Source organism: Silurus aristotelis (assembly GCF_946808225.1).
Source record: "Silurus aristotelis genome assembly, chromosome: 10".
NCBI classification, from domain to species: Eukaryota; Metazoa; Chordata; class Actinopteri; order Siluriformes; family Siluridae; genus Silurus; species Silurus aristotelis.
Genome location: NC_139583.1, coordinates 23,110,547 through 23,131,707, shown reverse-complemented (window position 1 = coordinate 23,131,707; position 21,161 = coordinate 23,110,547). Strand labels below are relative to the sequence as shown.

General features: G+C 37.0%; 2 protein-coding genes across 9 annotated transcripts in view; one reads left to right on the top strand and one right to left on the bottom strand.

Annotated features, from left to right (window-relative positions):
• Positions 1 to 4,946, top strand: part of myo7aa (myosin VIIAa) — a 45,500-nt gene extending 40,554 nt beyond the window's left edge. For all 5 annotated transcript variants that reach the window (XM_083552816.1, XM_083552815.1, XM_083552813.1 and 2 more), the window contains 8 exons: positions 613 to 726; positions 847 to 934; positions 1,027 to 1,133; positions 1,461 to 1,646; positions 1,755 to 1,871; positions 1,952 to 2,035; positions 2,148 to 2,267; positions 3,925 to 4,946. In XM_083552816.1, coding sequence (XP_083408942.1) covers positions 613 to 726; positions 847 to 934; positions 1,027 to 1,133; positions 1,461 to 1,646; positions 1,755 to 1,871; positions 1,952 to 2,035; positions 2,148 to 2,267; positions 3,925 to 4,017 — 909 coding nt within the window. In that variant the 3' untranslated portion in view covers positions 4,018 to 4,946. The remainder of the gene's footprint in view (positions 1 to 612; positions 727 to 846; positions 935 to 1,026; positions 1,134 to 1,460; positions 1,647 to 1,754; positions 1,872 to 1,951; positions 2,036 to 2,147; positions 2,268 to 3,924) is intronic.
• A 3,800-nt stretch (positions 4,947 to 8,746) lies between these two features.
• gdpd4a (glycerophosphodiester phosphodiesterase domain containing 4a) overlaps positions 8,747 to 21,161 on the bottom strand; it is a 36,985-nt gene continuing 24,570 nt past the window's right edge. For 2 of the 4 annotated variants that reach the window (XM_083553004.1, XM_083553003.1), the window contains exons 10-16: positions 19,342 to 19,492; positions 16,954 to 17,178; positions 16,470 to 16,627; positions 14,740 to 14,887; positions 12,681 to 12,763; positions 12,505 to 12,584; positions 8,747 to 10,854 (exon numbers count right to left, since the gene is read on the bottom strand). In XM_083553004.1, coding sequence (XP_083409130.1) covers positions 10,742 to 10,854; positions 12,505 to 12,584; positions 12,681 to 12,763; positions 14,740 to 14,887; positions 16,470 to 16,627; positions 16,954 to 17,178; positions 19,342 to 19,492 — 958 coding nt within the window. In that variant the 3' untranslated portion in view covers positions 8,747 to 10,741. The remainder of the gene's footprint in view (positions 10,855 to 12,504; positions 12,585 to 12,680; positions 12,764 to 14,739; positions 14,888 to 16,469; positions 16,628 to 16,953; positions 17,179 to 19,341; positions 19,493 to 21,161) is intronic. The other 2 variants (XM_083553006.1, XM_083553005.1) reach the window with 1 other exon arrangement.

Genomic DNA, 21,161 nt, shown 5'->3' with positions numbered 1-21,161 from the left:
TAAAATCTATTTTAGCCTTAACAAGTGAAAATATCTATATTTAAGTATCTAATATCTAATATATATATATATGAATAATATTTAGTATTTCTATTGCTAGTTTGCAATAAACCAAAAGTCATAATTATAGGTTATTAATTTTACTTATACTTTTTTAAAAGTCTTGAATATACAGCGATCCCCAGAACTCGAGCGAGTTTCCCGAAAATCAGCGAATTTTGGACACACCCCCGCAGCCCTATGGTACCTTAGTGAATTCATCTAGACATTATGTCACTTTATAAATGTAACAGTGTACAATATTTGACCAAATACATAGTTTAAAATGTTATTCCTAACATTCCTGAACATTCAGTCCTGCTACAGATTCCGCTCGAATTGTAAGATATTCCGCAACTTGCTGTTGGTTAGGTTCCAAATGAGAACCCACAAATTTTCCGAGCCGCGAGTTCCTAATCACGAATTATCGGGGGTTGACTGTATGTCTTGATACTCTGTCTTTGTTCACTTAAAAAAATTATTTATTTTGCCTGAAATAAGATCCGGATTGCTCTAACCCAGTGTGAGTGTGAAATATGATCTAAGGTCAAACTCTCTCACTCTGTCTCTCAGGCTTTTGAGGTTGAGTCCAGCACGAAAGCAAAAGACTTTTGTCTGAACATCTCTGGCAGGCTGTTGCTCAAGTCCCCAGAGGGCTTCAGTCTGTTTGTAAAGATCTCTGATAAGGTATCAGTTATTCTCTTGCTTTGCTTTGCTACAGAAAAACTCAGATTCCAGATTATTTACGCATTACAATATAACAGCATGTATGATTATAGATGTGCTTTTTTCTTAAATGTTTTACAGGTGATTAGTGTTCCAGAGGGTGATTTCTTCTTTGATTTTGTCCGCCATCTTACTGACTGGATCAAGAAAGCCAGACCTGCTAAAGATGGTATTAGTCAAAGCGTGATTTACAAAGTCATCAATGAAGTAGTTGTTTATTGTTTAGCTGTTTATTGCTTTTAACTTCTTCTTGTTGAACAGGTATAGTTCCTTCACTGACCTACCAGGTGTTCTTTATGAAGAAGTTATGGACAAATACAATGCCTGGAAAGGACTCCTTCGCAGACTCCATTTTTCATTACTACCAGGTGTGTTCAATGTATGATGTGTTCTACAATTAAAAAAAGTCTTGTATAAGTGGAAGAATAATAAAACACTTGCCAGGTCTTAAAAATTGTTATTCATTACACAACAGCCATATTGCCATGTCTGATGCCAACATTCAGTTTCGTAGTACTGGAAACTATTTTGTATGTGTTAATGATCATGGATAAGACAGAAACGTTAATTCAGAAATGAAAACTTTTGGAAATATGTCTTTAATTATACAATGGCATATAAATTTATCACATTGTGCAGCCAATTTCCATTTTTAAACATCTGTGTATTCCTCCAAAACATTTTTCTCTATCCAGGAGCTTCCTAAATACCTTCGTGGCTACCACAAATGCTCCAGAGAGGAAGTCTTTCAGCTGGCATCTTTAATCTATCGAGTCAAATTCGAGGATGACAAATCGTACTTTCCCAGCATCCCCAAAATGTTGAAAGAGCTGATTCCGCAGGACCTGATTCGCCAGCTCTCTCCTGATGACTGGAAAAGAGTACGTTTATGATATTTACTGTGTAATCTATCCATAACTGATCCTAACAATTTTTTTTAAGATTTGATCTGGAATTTCTCACCATTAACTTTGTTCTGTTTGATGCAGTCGATCGTGGCGTACTTCAACAAGTATGCGGGCAAGTCGAGAGAAGAAGCCAAGCTGATGTTTCTAAAGATCATTTACAAGTGGGCTACATTTGGATCGGCGTTCTTTGAAGTAAAGGTAATAATAAGACTAAATTCCCGGCAGCTAGACGCAATATAGTATGTTCTTTCAACCCATTGGCATTTTCTCCATTACAGCAAACTACAGAGCCGAATTTCCCTGAAATCCTTTTAATAGCCATCAACAAGCATGGAGTTAGTCTCATCGACCCCAAAACTAAGGTGTGTGAAATAATTTGCATACATTTCTTTCACAGCAGTGTTTCAGTATACAAACAAACAAAATGAACTGGTTCCTGAAAATGTGTATTTATTCCTGTCTTTTCTTTTACAGGATGTTTTAACCACTCACCCCTTTACAAAGATCTCCAACTGGAGCAGCGGAAACACTTACTTTCACATCACTATAGGCAACCTAGTTCGAGGAAGCAAGCTGCTCTGTGAAACCTCATTGGTCAGTAGATGCTACAGTGATGAATCAATTTCATGAAACAAACAGGGCTGTTGAATGTCCTTATGCTGAATCATACTGAATGTTTTGCCTACTTTTTATAGATATTTTATAGAAACCAGTTTTAAGTTACTTTGACTGTATGTTTAAGGTCTTTGTCTTGCTCAAGCCTCCAGCTGGCAGATTCAGTTTTCATTCAATTCTTCTGTAATATATGCTGTTTCATCATTTAATTCATGTTTCCTTTAATGTCATGTAATGCCTCAGTATGTTTTGTAGAGGAGTAGCCTACCTCCATACCTCAGGATGTTTACAGTGTTCTTTGCAACATACATGAAACTAGTCTTTCTGTTTAGTTTAATCTCTGCTTCAGAAAAGTTTTGTATGTGAGGGTGGTGTAGGTGTACAGATACAGAACTGATTGCAGTGTGGTTTATTTTTTATTGTTCTCAGTGTAATTGCTGTTCCAGTTGCTTTCAGTTTCTTTTTAAGTGACTTAATACATACCATGTCCTCTATGGCTGGAACTTTTTGTTCTTGTTATATGTGGGAGTGATCTACGTGTTAAACGACTTAGAACCTTTTTAATGGTGCATTTTCAGGGTTATACTGCAGCTTTTTCAAGTTGTGGTTGGTTTTGGGGATTTTTCCCTTCGTTCTCCTCTTCAGGAGGTGAAATACATGCTCAATTGGGCGATGATCTTGTGATTTCTTTGCCCAGTCTAAAGCTTCTACTTTGATCTTTTCCCTTGATGAAAAAGTTGCCAGACTTTCCCCACACTTTGGCATTTTCATCATTTTGATAGATAATTGGTAGTTTATTTTAGTTGCTGGCTCATATCTGTATTGCTTCGTGACTTTTATCCTGCCTTTTAGACGTCTACTTCAAACTTTGGTTTGTAAAACCCTCACATCTGGAGGTTATGGTGATTGGTTGTGAGACCTGTTTGTTTGCTATTGACTGCTGTGGTTTTTTTTAAGGACTTGTTGCTCATTAGATCAGATGTTTCTTTTTTTAGAAAAATCCAAATTGTTGTACTGGTGCTTGGGCTTTGATTTGACCTGCTTTTCTCCCATATGCAGTTCTCTGGCCTTTATATTGGTTGTGAACAAAAATGCATTCTTCATAGGAAAAACCTAAGAATTTTTCATTTAAATAATCAGTCTAACAGGCTACAAGTTGCACAAGTTGCAATGTTCTGAATTTTGTTTACATCAGGAAATACACAATTTTTGATTCATCACCTAATGTTCATCTTTTTTAAAATCTCCAACGTAAACATTTATTTGCTGTTTTTGTATATTCAGAGAGGACTTTACAGAAGTCCCAAGAGGCCATGCATTAGAATATTTATATTTTTTCTAATTTTCTCTTAATCATAACTTCATTTTCTTGCTATAACAAAAATTTTCTCATGATCACGACAATTTTCTCATGATCTCGACATAACGAGTTGTTTTCTCGTTAAGACAAAAAAAGAACAAAAATAAAAAATCTATTATAATGCCCTCTTAGGACTTTCAAAGGACGGAGTATTTACATTAAATTTCTCCACTGAATCTAAAGGACTGAGCCCAAATACGTTCTAGCATGCCAAGGCCCATAAACACATAGTCTGCGAAGGTTGGAGTGAAAAATCTTGTTTAATTTTACCTACAGGGCTACAAAATGGACGACCTGTTGACCTCCTACATCAGCCAGATGCTGACCACCATGAGCAAGCAGCGGAGCTCACGTGGGCACAGCAGGTGAACGTCTTACTGGCGGGAGGCAGCCGAGCTGGCGCGAGTGCTCCGAGGAGTGGGTCAGCCGTGCAGCTGGAGCCGGACCTTTGCCTGGCAACTGTGGAGAATGAGCCGCAGTCCCTCTAACAGCTCACAAGGCTCCGTTTACCCTGACAATGCCACTTCATCCCTCTCCAGTGAGGACGACTACCTCTGAGCAGACCTGCCTGGACTCTGTAGGTCAAATCTGCTTACCTCCCGTCTCTCAAATACTAAACCTGACCCAGAGGGACAAACTACAGTGCTCCTGAGGCAGCACAAGATTTCTGTTCTCTTGTGGATGCATGCAAATTCAGTGAAGCGGGATACATGACCTGCAGTGGCTATATACTTTTTGTATTTGTATATTCCTATACCTATTACTAATATGTGATTATTATAGTCATTGTTTATGTATGTACATGCTGACCATTGCTATAGCGATGCATTTATTTGTAAAGATTGTCTAAGAGATGTGTTCATTCATCCCATGTGAACAGTTTTTGGTACTTTTAGCTGAAGTGACAGTCAGTGCTGCTCTCTATATAATATGACATAATGAATAAATCATACTGCAGCAAATATTACTATAGTCTTTTCAAAAGGAAAAAAAAAAACCCTCAAGCTCAGACAATGGGCATCATAATAATAAGAGGTGAATGAGTTCTGAGCTTGAATCAATACCATTCACTGCTGATTTGTCTTTTTTTTTAATATTTGAATAAAATGTCACTTTGGTCACATATGTATCGTATCACGTTTCCATATAAATTTGAGTGCAGAAGTTTGTACACCCTTTAAAAAGGGAACTGCAAAAGTAACATGTTATGAATATTTTCTATCCTATAGCAAGACAGCCTGAGAGAATCTAACATCCATTTCAAGAACTATTGTTTCATTAAAACAAACTAATTTTCACAGCATCGTATTTAAATTGTTCTCTTTTTGTTTTTATGTGAAAATTAAGTTCTGTGACATAAACTGATTGGAACATTTTGTATCAGTGGTTTTGAATCTGGTTTAGTAATGGAGCACTGCTAGATTTTATCATGCCTTGAAGAGGTTTAGGAGCGATCTCTGACGCGATCTATGATGCCGGCCTGATCTACTGCTGCACACAGTATTGTGTGTACGTTCTTCAGTTTAATCCAGCAAGTATATAGGCGAACTACAAAAAACCCTATTCTTTATTTCCTCATAAGAGTAAGACAGTGAAAATCGTCACATACTGCACATTCAGGATCTAGGGTCTACTTTCCTTTCTATATGAAGACCAATAGAGTTAACAGAACAGTTAACTGTCTAACCCAGACAGGAAGTCTGCAGAAGCCACATGCATTGTATAGGTATTACAGAAATGACGCAGACACCACCAATGGTTTTTGTGATGTGAAAGTTTGAGGCACCCTCTTAATATTAACAAGCACGTTTTTTCATACCAGAGCCATTGCTCATACAAAACATAACGCTTTTCATGACTGTTTCCATAAATCAATGTCAATTAAAAAAATGAATGTTAAACTTTTCCCCTCAAAGATATTACCATCAAAAACTCAGCATGCCATACTTTCTGTTAATGTTCCTAGGTTTTCAATATCTCTGGAGTTGTCTTTCTAATTTTAATGGAGATTTGATCGCTAAGTCTTAACGCCACAATAAAATGCCAACCAATTGCGTTCCATGTAGAAGTTATTTAGCTTCGTCTTACATTAGCGCAACGACATTAGCTAGTATGGCGCATTAGCTAATACTGGAGCCAAAGCAGTTGTAGAACATTAGAAGGTTGTACCGTGTACCCCAACAAAAATCCGGTTTCAGTGATGACTGCAACAACTTGTGTGTGCAGATAATTGGTTTAGTTTTTGTTGCTATTATTTAATGATCACATACACAAATCACTTCCAGACACATTCTAGAAGATTCTAAACAAACTAGATGTTTAAATTGATGACACTTTTAAGCAGCTGTACTGTACAATTGGAGACATGCATATATTCAGCAGGAGTATGGTGTTATATGGCTCATGGCCTTATTCCAAAATAAGCATCTTTGCGAAGAGAAAGTATGGAATGTGGACAGGTCCGACCTACTTGCTGAAGGCCAGAACTTTTTCTTTTTCTGTCTTTTTTTCAGTCTTTTTTCATAGTGCTGTATCTATAATCTATAATATGCAGCTTTGGGTATTTTTTTTTATTTTTTTTTTTATAATAAAAACACCAGTGAAATGACTGAGGTCTGAAAAAGCATCTGAGCTCAAATCAGTTATAGTGGGTGGTGGAATTCTGGTGACATAAAATAAAGCACTGACCTGAAGGAAGGTCCTGCTACATTAACAATAATTCAGTTACAAAAAAGTGCAAGTAGTAGCAGTAAGATCAAGAAAATGTATCAGGTATGAATAAATTAAAAGGTTCCAATTAAAATTGTAACAAATTCAATGACTGTGGTAATGAACCATGTGATACAACCTGAAGTTAACAGTAAACTGATTGTCAAGACCATATAAGAATGGCATCAGTAGCTGGGTTGCTGTACTAGCCAAATGCTGCTAGTAGATAGTTAATTAGCTTGCTATGATTGTTGGCTAGCAAGCTAATTTCTTAATTTATACATGCTTCTAGCTACATAGTTCTCTTGCTTCTTCATTATCCTGAGCATTACCCTCAAGCTGGAGCAAATGTACATTATTTAATACAACAGCTCATCGCTAACAGCGATAGGAAATGACATTTGCAGTTTCCCCTACATGTTCCTGCAGATCGGATGTGAAAGCCGTGAAACACAGACATCATTATATTTGCAGACTGATATCGCACTGTTTTATTTAAAGGTTTAAAAATAATGACACCTGATAGATTTGGCCCAGGAATGCTTATATCTTTCCTCTTTCTCAGACACTGCTGCTGTTCACCACAGTATTCGGTGGAATAAAATAGTGCAAAAAATGTCTTTTATTTTGTTTACATTACTCTGGGTTTAAACAGAGTATTTCTTTTACTATATACAATGTAAAAATGATTGTCACAAAACAATATTTAAAAAAAACCAAACCAAACTGTGATTTAATTATATTTTAAAAAATATACTACAGTAAAGTAGGAGTACATTCAAGTACTGGACTTTGGCACCCACAGAGCCCTGGTCTTAACATCATCAGGTATGTCTGGGATTCAGGGCTCAACAACTAATCGATAATAATCGGTAATAAAATTTGTTATCGATTAGTTGGCCAGCTCAGCACGAAGGCAAGACAACACAGCCGCTTGAAAATGGCGGAGAATAACAGGGTCAACTGGCAGCAGGAATGAAACCTGACACACTGGTGTTAGGGATGAAGGGGAAACATCAACACGGTGAGCAAAAACTGTATAATCTCATCATGTGTAAATGGTACAGTTTAATAAAGTGCTATTGTGTAAACTGTTTGTAACCTCAGGACAGTCGCACTGGATCTGTTCTGTTGTGACTCGGGAGCATCAGGTTGCACAATCAGTTCGCTCGCGTGACGGATTCAATTAAACCGGTGCGAACAAACACTAAATCTAAAAGCAGCAAATAACAGTAGCAGTAAAGGATAACAATTTATTTGTTACACCAATGCATATTTTTACACCAATGCACATTTGTACACCAATGCATATTTTTACACCAATGCACATTTGTACACCAATGCATATTTTTTTCCCTTTTGTTTAATCGTCTGTTAGCTCGCTGCGTTTCTCCGTCCGTTCTCTTTTTATCGCGTTTTTCTCCTACAGCAGTAACTTATCTGTTTTCAAATGTGATTTAATGCGGTTTTACTACGTTTGAATGCTTGTTTATTAAAATGTTTGTATATTTAATCTATGCATATATAATTTAATTATTATACAAAATTAAATGAATTATAAATTCTAGATATATATAGATATATATCGTCAAGTTGCCATCTGCAATTATCATTAATAACAAAACAAATGTTGATGTACACAATTTATACCTCGCATACTCAAATGTTTTTTTATTTTTTGCAGAAAGAAAGACTCCAGCATGAATTTGTTCAAAGAAGAAGCAGCCACTATATGCTTTAAAATGTTAAAATTAAAGATAGTGAACTCAATATCTGGATTTTTTTCTTTTTTTTTTAAGTACACTTTTATACATAAATACCCAGAATTAGGGTTCTATATAGTTATAATAAAGAAAACAACTTATTTTATTGTTTCCATATTTTTTTTAAAAATCCGATCAATCAATAAAAAATAATCCATGATCAATCTATTATCAAAATAATCGTTACTTGCAGCCCTACTGGAATTACATAAAGAGACAGGCCTTCATCTGTGGTTGGTTCTTCACGAGGTTTCGAACAACCTACCTGCAGATTTTCCTGTTTTGGGTGGTAACACCAAATTTTAAGTTGATTTAAATTTCTCTTATGTTCGTTTACTTTCCATTATGTTAATTGATAAAAAAAAAAGTATTACCACAAATTTTTGAAAGCATTATTACTTAGTATTTCACACCTCCATAAAACTGCAGATTACTGTAAAGCACAAATCACATTTCTTCTCCATGTAATTTGCTATTATTATGATAAGGATTATATTATTATTATCTACTCAGTCATGTGACATGACATGTTTTATACATTTACAGTATAATGCTGTGCACACAAACAAATGAGTCAAAATGCTTTGTTGCAAACAAACGAAAAAAATTTTTTTTTAAAAATATCCTTTCTTGTTCAGAACACCTTTTTTTTTTATTTCATTAATATCATATTTACAGCAAAATAAATGTATTAAGATGTATTAAAATTCAATAAATACAAGCCATGTATAGGAGCAAAGGCTGCATTATGGAATTCGGTCCACTATAAAAGTACTGTAGCATGACACAGAGTGCGGATGCGGGATTGGTTTGTCAGTGGCGGTTAATGTTAGCTGTGTGTTCGCTGTAACACAACTTTTTTATGAAAGTGCTTAGTGTAAACTTTCATATTATCCCTACAGCAACAATAATTCTACACCATGTCTACTTGACTTTTATTTAATAAGCAATGATTTGCTGTGCGTTTTCTTTCAAGCCTCCGGATTGCAGGCATCCCATAATTGCACATTTTGCAAGAAGAACTGTAATAATCTTTTGCTAAATCTTTCTGTAAGTACAGATTGTCTCCCCCTCTTGTATTAGGCTGCGTTCACAAGGACTTTTTTGTATCAATGAGTTACACGGCAAGTACAGAATCTGTTTACACAGAATTTCTTTTGAAAAAAATTTACAACAAACTCCCCTCCAATGGACAGCAATTCTGCAGGCAGAAACACCATGTTAATAAGAATGACTACAGAATATCCAGGCTGGTTTTAGCTGACAGGAAGGCTACAGTAACTCAAAAGAAAAGCATCTCAACATGCTAAACCTTGAAGATCAGCAACAACCGTAAAAAAAAAAAAAAAATGCACCTGGAATCTGAGGTGACCGTGAGGACAGGCTCATTAAAATCAGATGTATTTAGAGTGAATATACAGTATATCTCCAGATCTTTTTCTAATCTTCAGTGCATCTAAACTGTAGGAATAAATACTGTTATTGGTGCCAATACACCTTATACATCAGCACTGATTGCACCCTCCCACATAATGTACACACCCAAGCATAATAGAGCACTGTTTAACATTTTCATCTCTGAGAAATCTTTTCCATAGCATTCGTTGCATATGAATTACGATTTCGAACGCTTGAAAACATGCTGCTCCAACATTTTGGATAAGGGAAAATAAAAGGAGGTGTTCTGATGAACTATAAAATAATTAAGAGCAATTTTAGACTGTATAATCAAGAATTCTGTAGAAAAGATCCTTGTGAAAACAGCCTCGGTCTCAAACCGGTAGTGCTGATTGTCTCTGAAGGCTTTTATTTATCTTCTATTCCGGCACTCCAATATCGTCTGACTGACAAGCCACTAGTTATTGACTACTGAACGTTGATTAAATGCATATAATGGTAGGTAATATATATTTTTTTTTTTGGCCACTCAAAAACAGTGCTGCAGAAGCAACAAAAGCTCACAGTGGGGTGTTTTTGCAGTCATGCTTATATTCAGCTTGTTGATAAGATACATTCGTCGATAAGCTATAATACATTAGCATTACAATCGTAATGTAACAAAACGTATATCTATATGCTTTTATGTGTAACCAACATATCACACAAGGTGCATTAAGTGTTTCTTGTTTTTTCATCCGCTGATGACTGAATGAGTGCCGAGACCATTTCTTCTCAAATATAAGTATGTTTCCAAAAAAGAGTTCGAAATGGCACAGACTGATCATAACTTCATAATAAAAAAAAGAAGCATATGATAAATATCTCATTGATGCTGGCATTGATGCTCATATGCAGCTGTTTTTTTATGAAGTTTGGGCTGAATCTCGAACAAAAATGTTCTGGCAAAACAGCTCACGGGTGTCAGAAATGGACAAACGGATGGAAGAATGGCAATTCAGAGTCGAAACAGAGATACAGTTTTTTCTCTCGTCTCTCTCAGCACTGCGGCTCTTCTGTGATGGTGGGCAGGTTTGGCGTGTTGGGCCCGTTCCGTCCCTCCACCCGTACACTGAGACTGGAGATGGACCAGACATCACTCATTTCTGCCCCATTGAAGGAGGGTGGAGAGAAAAACCAGAGTGGGGTTATTCAGAGGACAAGAGAAGTGAAAGGTCACATCATTACAAGGGGCCATGCAGGGGAGGGGCAAGTTCCTGAGCCACTGAGAACACGCTCCTTGGAAAATCTTCGGTGAAGAGAGGGTTCCAGCGAATACAGTGAACTTCGGGTGAATCTACGACACACACACAAAGTGATGCAGCTCATAGCAATGCAGGCGTGTGCATGCAGGCCATGGGGATCATACTTACACCATCAAATACTGAATGACTTGGACACCAACACCATTGGGCCAAAAGCGTGTGTACACCACACCATCACATGTTTACAGTATGTGCTTTTAACTATCCTGTTCCAAACTGGCTCCTTTTATAATGACCTCCACTCTTCTAGGAAGGGTTTACACTGAATTTTGGAACATCGCTGTGGGGATTTGTGCTCATTCAGCCACTAGAGGTTTAATGAGCTCAGGCCCTGATGTTGGGCTTTTCCGGTTATCCCAAAGGTGTTCAGTGGGGTTGAGGTCAGGACTCTGTAAAGAGGACCAGAGACTACCAGACATCTTTATAAGACATCTTATATAATTGTGTGTTGCCAATTTCATTGGAACAGTTTGGGGAAGAACTATGATGGTTGGATGTCCACAAACCTTTATTGTATATAGTATTGTATTGTATAGTGTACCTTCATTTCAAATATATTAATCTGGAGAATGTAATAGTGGTGTTGAGGTCTTAAACTACTGTTAAATATTCTTAGCTATATTTATATTTGCAGCCTGATTGGATTTATTACTAAATACATATATAGATTTTTGTATAGTGCTTAAGAGAAATAATTAATAAAACACCTGGTCGGTCTAAATTGAACCTAAAAAAGTGGCTAATTATTGATTAAACAAAATAATAACTCCTATGTTTTTTTATGCTCAAAATACACCAACTAGGCATAACATTATGACATTATAACATTATGATCAGTGAAGTGAATAACACTGATGATCTCCTCATCATGGTATCTGTTAGTGGGTGGGATTTATTAGGCAGCAAGTGAACATTTTGTCCTTAAAGTTGATGTGTTAGAAGCAGGAAAAATGGGAGATTAACAAATTGTGATGTCTAGACGTCTGGGTCAGAGCATCTCCAAAACTGCAGCTCTTGTGGGGCTGTTCCTGGTCTACAGTGGTCAGTATCTATTAAAGGTGGTCAGAAGAACGAACAGTGGTGAACTGGCGACAGCGTCATGGGCCGCCAAGGCTAATTGATGCACGTAGGGAGCGAAGGCTGGTCTGATCCAACAGACGAGCTTCTGTAGCTCAAATTGCTGAAGAGGTTAATGCTGTTCACACTCGAAGGGTCAGAATTGTTTGTGCAGCAAAAGGGGGACCAACACAATATTAGGCAGGGGGTCATAATGTTATGTCTGATCTGTGGCCATAAAGTTATGCCTGGTCGGTGTATGAATCACACTGTATTTCAAGAAAACAAAAGGCGTTTTTTTTTCTTTTTTTTTTTTTTCTTTTTTATAAAGACAACAGTTTTACATCCTTTGAATTAACTCCACAATTTCTGGACCTTCTATTGATATGAACAGAAACACCCGTTTCCGACTAAATATTCGAAAGAAAGAACTTTCACTCATTACCTAATCCACCTTAATTCAGATAATCACCCAGACGTTCACAAAGGAATTTATGTTACATTACAGACCTAAACATAATTGTGTTCATAAGTGGGCATGTCAGTGTAGAACTTGGTGCTGGGAGGTAAAATAAGGTCTTCAGCAAGCTCTGAATCATGCTCTTCTTTCACACAGGGACACTCACCAGTCCGAAATTTGCTGTACAGTCCATTCTCGTGTACTTGCTTGCTGTCTGACCAGAATGGCAATCCTCGTTCTCGCCACCTTTATAAAGGAAAAAATTTGACATTTAATATTCGATATGCACATTTTAATAATGTTCAAGAAAAGAACTGGGAGAGAAGTGTTCCTTCGACTCACCAGTGGAAAATAAAAACAGCTGTGACGAGGACGGCAGAAACAATGTCTGTTAGGATCCACATCAGACTGTACTCGTGTGGGGTCTGCATTTAACAGAAAAAAAAAGTAGAAACGGTAAATTCTGAGAAAAAACATATAGCGATATAATACGCTGATTTATAGCAACAGTACAAAAATAAAATCGACCTATTTTTTTCTTTACCTCTACCTTCATGTTGTCGCGTCTGGTCAGGTTTGCTACTGATTACGTTTTTAAACACAGACATGGACAAATTTGTTGGTACGAAAAACGAAGAATCCACAATACCTTAAAATGGACAAAAGTTATTATTATTATTATTATTATTATTATCATTAAGTTATTTATTATTTAAATTTTAAAAAATCAATAATTTGATTATTGTGATGTTTCGAGCTGTGTTTTCTTTAGTTAGTATTACGTGTCCGATCTTGAAATTATTCATTCACCTTATTTAAAATAGAGAAAAAGTTGTCACTTTGCTGTTTGGTATTGAACAATGAAGACTGACCAGAAATAGCAAAGTAACAGTTATCTGAGAAAGTTAGAAAGAAGTATTTCAAAGGTAAAGGTCAAGGATCTCGATGTTCCTGCGAATACTGTTGCAAATATAAATTTTTTATTATTTAAAAGGTCCACGTGACTGTAGCTAACCTCCCCAGAAATGGAAAACCGAAAGCAGATTAAACAAAAGACTAGTGTGAAAGGTATACAAAGAGTCAAAAAAACATTCAAAGAGATACAAGCAGAACCCCAAGGTCAAATAGATCAGTGTCTGATTGCATCATCTATCACTTTTGAAAGAACAATGGGCTTCATGTACAAATATAAAAAAGCCAGAATGGAATTTGGCAAACTGTGTTCACAGACAGTGCACTGCAGTGATTTCCATTACAGAACTATACCTGTTATTGATGCAGTGCTACCTGAGGATGATGTGGGCATCCAAAATTGATTGCCTCTTGCATACAGAGATTTCTCCAGATTCTCTGAAACTTTTGATGATTATTATGTAATGATGATGAGATATTTAAAGGCGTCACAATTTTATGCTGAGGAACATTCTGAAATTGTTCAACAATTTGTAGACAAGGTTTTTGGTGGCCCGTCTTCATTCTGAGACTCTTTCTCTTGAGGCTTCTCTTTTTATAACCAATCATGTTATTGGCCTGTTGTTAAGGAACCAAATTAGTTGCGAAATATTCCACCAGCTATTTCTTTTTAGTAATGCTTACTTTTACAGTCTGTTGTTGCCCCATCCCAGCATTTTTTGAGACATGTTGCAGCCATCAAATTCAAAATGACTGTTTTTTTTCTTAAAATAGTACATTTCCTCAGTTTAAACATTTGATATGTTTTGTATGTTCAAAATAAACTTTTTTTGAGGTTTTATCTGGTTTTTATTAAACAGTACATTTTCCCACACTTTTTTCTGAAGTGGCCTTCTATGAGGCCGAATTTGAATCCTATCAAACATCTGTGAAAAGAGTTGAAAGTTGAGTTGAGAGTTTTGGAGACAGCGCCCTTTAAAAAGTCATTAAGAGCTCCAGAAATCACTTGTTTGCAGCGATTGCCATAACAGTGCAACAAAATATTTGGTTAATATTTGTCAGTTGTTTTATTGTTTCAAATATTTTGTTAAAACAAAATTCAATATTCTGTTAAATATTCTTTTAATAAATATGAAATAAACAATAATAAACAGGAATTACTTTTGTTCATTTCAGGTTATTTTAGAAAGAAATTGCAAGTTTGAATAAAATGAATATATTTGATAATGAATAATAAACGATAAATGATATTTAATATCATCAGAATAACGGACACATTTTAGCTTGTGTGTTGTAATCAAACACCCTTAAAACAACTTCTATAACTAGCTTCTCTTATTTGTTTATGTAAACTCATGTAGCCTCATATTTCCAGTGCAAACCTAAAGGTTAATCAGTCACATTGTCTTTGCTGAAAAACTACATTTGCTCTAGAAGAAATATTGTGTATAATTGTCCAAAGTATCTTTTTACATGCGCTTCCCCTTACCATGAGAAAGATGGGCTTGTTGAGGATCTTGAGGAGTTGCGGTGCGTTGGTCGTGACTGAATGAACTCCAGCACACCAAGCCAGAGAGAACAACCACGGTTGACTGATCACATACAGGTTAGTGCTGATGTTTACAGAGGCATATTTACTGAGAAGAGACACAAATAGAAAAGACATCATATTAAATTCAGGTTAAGTGATGGGTTAATTATTCTGCTCCTAAGCCTCAAAACAAATGTTGTTTTTAAGCCATACTCTAACCACATACACTATACAGACAAACGTTGGTAGACATCTGACCATAAGATTCATATGTGCTTCTTGGACATCCCATTCCACAATGAGTCCATTAGCTTTTATAATAACCTCCTCTTTTCTGGGAAGATGTTTCAGTAGATTATGGAGTGTGCTTCTGGAGATTTGTGCGCATTCAGCCAGATGGGTGTTAGCAAAGTCATTCGGTGATGTAGAGTGAGGAGGTCCGCGTTGTAGTCAGCATCCCAAATCATCCCCAAGGGTGTTCAATACGTCTGAGTTCAGAGCTCTACAGAAGCTCACTCAAGATCTTCCACTCAAACCCGTGTAAACCTCAGGTTGTCCCAGTACTTTTGTCAAAATAGTGTATTACTGACATGCTTAGGGAGAGAATCAACTTATGCATCACTCAGTTGTCTGAGTTACAACATCTACTACATAGCAGACAATTTTTTTCTCATAATCTGGAAAGCACTAGTCGATTTTTAATTTCACTACAGTTTGATGATTTGTGGTTGCTAAGAAAACTGTATTGTTTGCAAATGTGATCAGTATTTTAGCTTATTATGTGACTTTATCCCACAGTGCTGCTGAATACTCAATTCTGATTGGTCAGAATGTATGTAAATTTCTTTCACATCAGCTCTGACATTTTAAAATCACAGGTTTATATTACTGTGCTAATTCTTATACATTATGATTTCTGGTACAGACACAGTATGAATAGGAGATTGGTCAAGAGACCAATAAAAATAGAAAACTCTGTTCAGCGAAAATGTGTTTTATCAAAAACATTACCCAACAGTATTTATGAAGAAGATTGATATTTTAAATGTCTGTAGTGCCCTTATAAGCATTACATTTCAGCCAGATTGGAACACTCTGATCTATAATGCCAATGGCATTTCCACACTGTGCGAACAGCAGTTCAATTTGTTTTGTTAACTTAAATGTCACAGAACCACTCATGTAATACAAGAAAAGCCAAAATCACACCATTCGCTCAGATTCCCAAATTTCTTTATCATTATCATATATATTTTTTTGCCTAATTTTATAGTCTGTCACACTTTCAACTCCAATTCAACATTTGTATGTAGCTTCCCACCTCTACATCTTGAAATACAAACACAATGGTTTATAAGATGCATGAGCCTATTTAAGAGTGGGAATGCATTATTACTGATGCAATGAATAGTTACTCATACTCAATGCTCTGATGTCAACATTGGATAACTTATGATACGATGCGACATAATCCTAGTGTTACTGCTGCACAAAAGGGATGACAAAAAAAGACTCCAAAGAAGACTGCAAACTGTCCTTGGTGAAAATATCGAGAGGTTCAACACATGTAATTCGATAAAACATGAAAGCTAGCAGGGACAGCAGCAACCAACGCTGCAGGTGTTATAAAGAATAAGCCTGGTAAGCATGTTTGTGTGGATGCACACATCTGTAGTTTTAGTTTATACCTGATCAGCTCCTGGGACATAGAGCTATAGTGCAGGTTGAGGCGGACGATGTTGTTCTCCTGCAGCTCCTCTATGGATGCCTGACTCCCAGAAGTCTGTTGCAGCTCTGGGTCCAGCTCCTGCACCAAAAACCTCTCATCGTCTGGAAGCCACAGTACCTACACACACAAAAATATGGATGGGGTTTAATAATTTAGAGAGGACAACTAGCAAATACCAGTCACATTTAACGTTTTAAGAAGGAAGGTCTTGGAGGTCACTATCTGCTCCAGGAGGATATAACATTTAAATTACACAGGGATTCATTTTTGCTACAAATACACCCCAAGCACCCTCTATAACTGACAGTGAATATTTAGTGTAAATATCTAGTGCAGTGTGCTTCCATTATTCAGTATTATTAGATCTCTTCTTTTCTTTATTTTAGGCGTAGACAAAGCGTTAAATGCACTCTTCAATCCATATAACCGAAATAGTTGACTACCTGGCTAGAGTTGATAGAGGATTCGTTATGAATGACCTCCAGGGTTCGAGTGATCCATGTGTACCGGTATGGGTGACCTAAAGGCGGCTGACGGAGGTCAAAGATCACCAATCTTTGGTGTTGTGCAGCTATGTCCAAAAACTCTTTCAGTGTGGGCACCGTCTGGTTCTCCACCTGGGCACGTTCATCTGGGCCCAAAGATGAGGCTGTGCCAAATGGATCCTTCTGGAAAAACAGTAATAAGGAAAGATGTTGTGGAAGTTGTTACATACAATTACATACCAGGATTTATTCAATATCCCTCCTGAAAATCAGATGCTGGCTGATGTGTCTCACTCAGTATTTTCGACAGCATTGTAAATTTATGATGCCACCTGGCAGAGATTAAATCCTCGCAAAATTCTTTAATCTGTATTTACTTCCCTTGAGGGCTTTACAGCAATTTTGACGATAATTAGTTGGCTACGCTCCAGAGCATATTTCATATAAATGCAAAAAGCCTAAAATAGCTTCCAGCACACAAATCTACACTATATGGACAAAAGTTTAATAGTATATTGAAACGTATGTTCCTTATGTGCTTTTTGAACATCCAATATCACATTCAGGCCATTTTGCTGTAATAATAACCTCCACTCTTCTGGGAAGATGTTTCACTAGATTTTGTAGTGTACCACTCAAGATCTTCCACGCTAACCCATGTAAAGCTTAAAGTATCTTCATGGAGCTGGCTTTGTATACTGGTTTAAATCTCCTAGTGCAAGTAAAGGGAAAATTGCCCATTTTCTTTTTCTTTCAGATGCTCTCATTAGGGGTCGCTACAGCTGATCATCCATCTCTATACCCCCTGTCCTCTACATCTGCCTCTTTTATACCAACTACTTGCATGTCTTCCCTCACCACTTCGATAAACCTCCTCCTTAGTATTCCTCTTTTCCTCCTTCCTGGTGACTCCATCCTTAGCATTCTCCTACCAATATACCCCATGTCCCTCCTCTGCACATGTCCAAACCATCTCAATCTCACCTCCCTCACCTTTTCTCCAAAATGTCCCTCTAATAAACTCATTTATAATCCTGTCCATCTTCGTCACTCCCAACGAAAACCTCAACATCTTCAGCTCTGCTACCTCCAGCTCCACCTCCTGTCTTTTACTCGATGTCACTGTCTCTAAACCATACAACATCTCAGGTCTCACCAATGTCCTATGAACTTTTCCTTTTACTCTTACAGATACTCTTCTATCACAAATTACTCTTGCTATCACTCTACTCCACCCACTCCACCCTGCCTGCACTCTTTTCTTCACTTCTCTAACACACTCTTCATTACTTTACACTGTTGACCCCAGGTACCTGAACTCCTCCACCTTCACCACCTCTTCTCCCTGCAACCACACCCCTCCACTGCCCTCCCTCTTATTCACACACATGTACTCTGTCTTACTCCTACTGACTTTCATTCCCCTTCTCTCCAGCGTGTACCTCCACCTCTCCAGGCTCTTCTCAACCTGCTCCCTACTCTCACCACAAATTACAATATCATCCATAAACATCATAGTCCACGGAGACCCCGTCTGTCACCCTGTCCATCACCACTACAAACAGAAAAGGGCTCAAAACCGATCCTTAGATGTAATTCCACCTCCACCTTAAACCAGTCTGTCGTTCCTACTGCACACTTCACTGATCTCACACTGTCCTCATACATGTCTTGCACCACCCTCACATACTTCTCTGACACACCAGACTTCCTCATACAATACTACATAGTGTATTTAAAAAACCTTTTGTATATAGTTGAGGGCAAAAGATTACATAAAGCATTCAAACTCAATTTAGTGAAATTCATTTTATTTCATCATACATTTGATTTGAGTTAATTTGAGTGTGCGATTTGCATTATAAATTGTTTCAGTATAATAGTTAAATAGTGGCTTTTGCAGTTATTATTGACTAGATCACCACAATTTGTACAACAAAATGAGTCTATTTCAAAATTGCATAACCCCCACCAAAGTTATTGCCGAAGCCAATTAATTGTTTTTTGCTATACATTAAAGACATTTGGGTTTAAATAAAGAACACAGAACTTTTGTTTAAATCCACATGCTTTTTAAGTAATAAGAAAATATACAAGATAAACTAACGTGAAGCTGAAATCACCCAGAGCTCTTACACAAGCATTGGGCATATGCATTTTTAATGTTTACTGTTGCAGCCCATATTAGAAAGGAAAGTGTTACTAAAAGATGGAAAAGCTGTACCACTGTAGCCGCAAGAATTGTTTTTTTGACTGCTGATTGTTTGGCTAAAAGAATTTCTTCATTATCGATACTACAATCACTGTCTAGAGGAAAGAATCAACACCTAAGTTCCACATTCTTACCTGTAGGAACCAGGCTCCAGCTCTGAGCATCTCCAGCTCAGCCCAGGTGAACATGGCTGCAGGAGTGTTTGTTCGATTGGGAAACACCTTGCGCACATCAGTTGTTCGCCTCAATGTGCTGTCGTGCATGAGGAAGGGAACTCCGTCATAACTGCAAGAAAGAAGGAAATACTTGGATTTATTATGACAAAGTTTGTGTCAGGGTTTCTGCAGATTTCAACAAGTCAAATTTAGGACTTTTTAAAACCTTTTTAAAACTATTAAAAATGAAATGTACGACCTTTATCGTGACATTGAAATCAAACACACAAATCGCTAAACTTACACTTCGAAATAGCTGAAAAATGTCTGTGGTACAATCTAAGAGAGATTCGTGCCAATAACAGAAAGCTGATTGCATGTTGGTCTGATTTGTACTCGTAATACAGTGAATTATATTTGGAAAGAAATACAACCAAGAAAACTAACCAACAAAATTATTCTAAACTGCTGCAGGAGCATTTGAATGAGCATAAGAGGGAGGGTTACATCAGGAAAATGTTCTGTTTAAAATTATTTAAAACCTACAACAGCGACTTTTAAAACCTAAAATTTTATTGTTACATTTAAGACTCTTTTAGACTTTTCATCCCAAATAGCCCTACTAAAAAAAAAAACCTCTGGCCACAATACAGTATTTGAGTTTTGAAAATTGTTGCCAGCATGCCTTCCTGACCATTTTACAGAGACTCTGCAGTAATCTCTAGAGTTAGATTAGCGTGTTTAGATATTGGGAAACTTCCCATGTTTTTCAAGGTGTTTATTTCTTCTAGACAATTCAAAAGCTAATACAAGAAGAAACCATAGACTAATAGTAGGGCAGGATAGGAAACTAAATATGGCTCAATTTGGAAAGCATACATTTCCCAATGGAATATCCAATGGATTTCCCAATGACAGTGTTTGTGTTAACATCATTTGCTTATGTACATGCAGCACAGATGACATTGGTTACCCCTTTGCTAAGTAACCCTATGTCTACCTAATTGCCAGTCATGCAAACAGGGGAATTACAAGGGGCTCCTGCAGGCCTGCCAACGGGATTATCTAGGAGATAATGATCACATTTGCTTGTCACGGAAGACCTGGAGTGGCACCAGGAGGCTACCTGTATCTGATCACTATTTATAGCCACCTGGATGGCATGACCTTTTTGTCCAGGGGAAAGATCTGATAAATGCGCGGCTCATTAAAGGGTTCGACTGGTGGCTTTGATGTGTCAGGGATCAGAGAATGGATTGTAAGCATGGCTGTTGTGTGCTTGAAGTACAGGGAGATGTAATCAGGTGTAATGAGGTGATGAAAACAAGAGGTTGGGCTGTTGCTCACAGTTTGAAATAATTACAGTGATGGATAATGGAGAGAGTGGTAAAAAAATAGAGAGAAAGCAGCAGCAAGAAAGAGAACTGAAAGACAGTTTGTAAAAGACAGACAGATCATATTGACCTAATGTCGAAAAATAGCAAAAATTAGAGATTAGAGAAAAAAGACAGAGACCACAGACAAAAATACAAAAAAACAGGTGCAGAGAGTGTAACCTACTGAATATAGACATTAGAAGAAAAGAAAAAAAAGAAAGCAAAGACAAAACCAGCAGAAAGGAGCAGGAGATTATCCTAGTTTAAGGAAATTGCATTTATATAATAGTCTCCTCAGACAAAAACATATTCATAAATTATATTAATACTGTGTCCATTTAGTAGTTTCCCTGGGGTGAGAGATAAACAGACCAACAGAAGATAGACATGAAAAGACAGAAAAAAATAAAGAAAGGGGCTTGG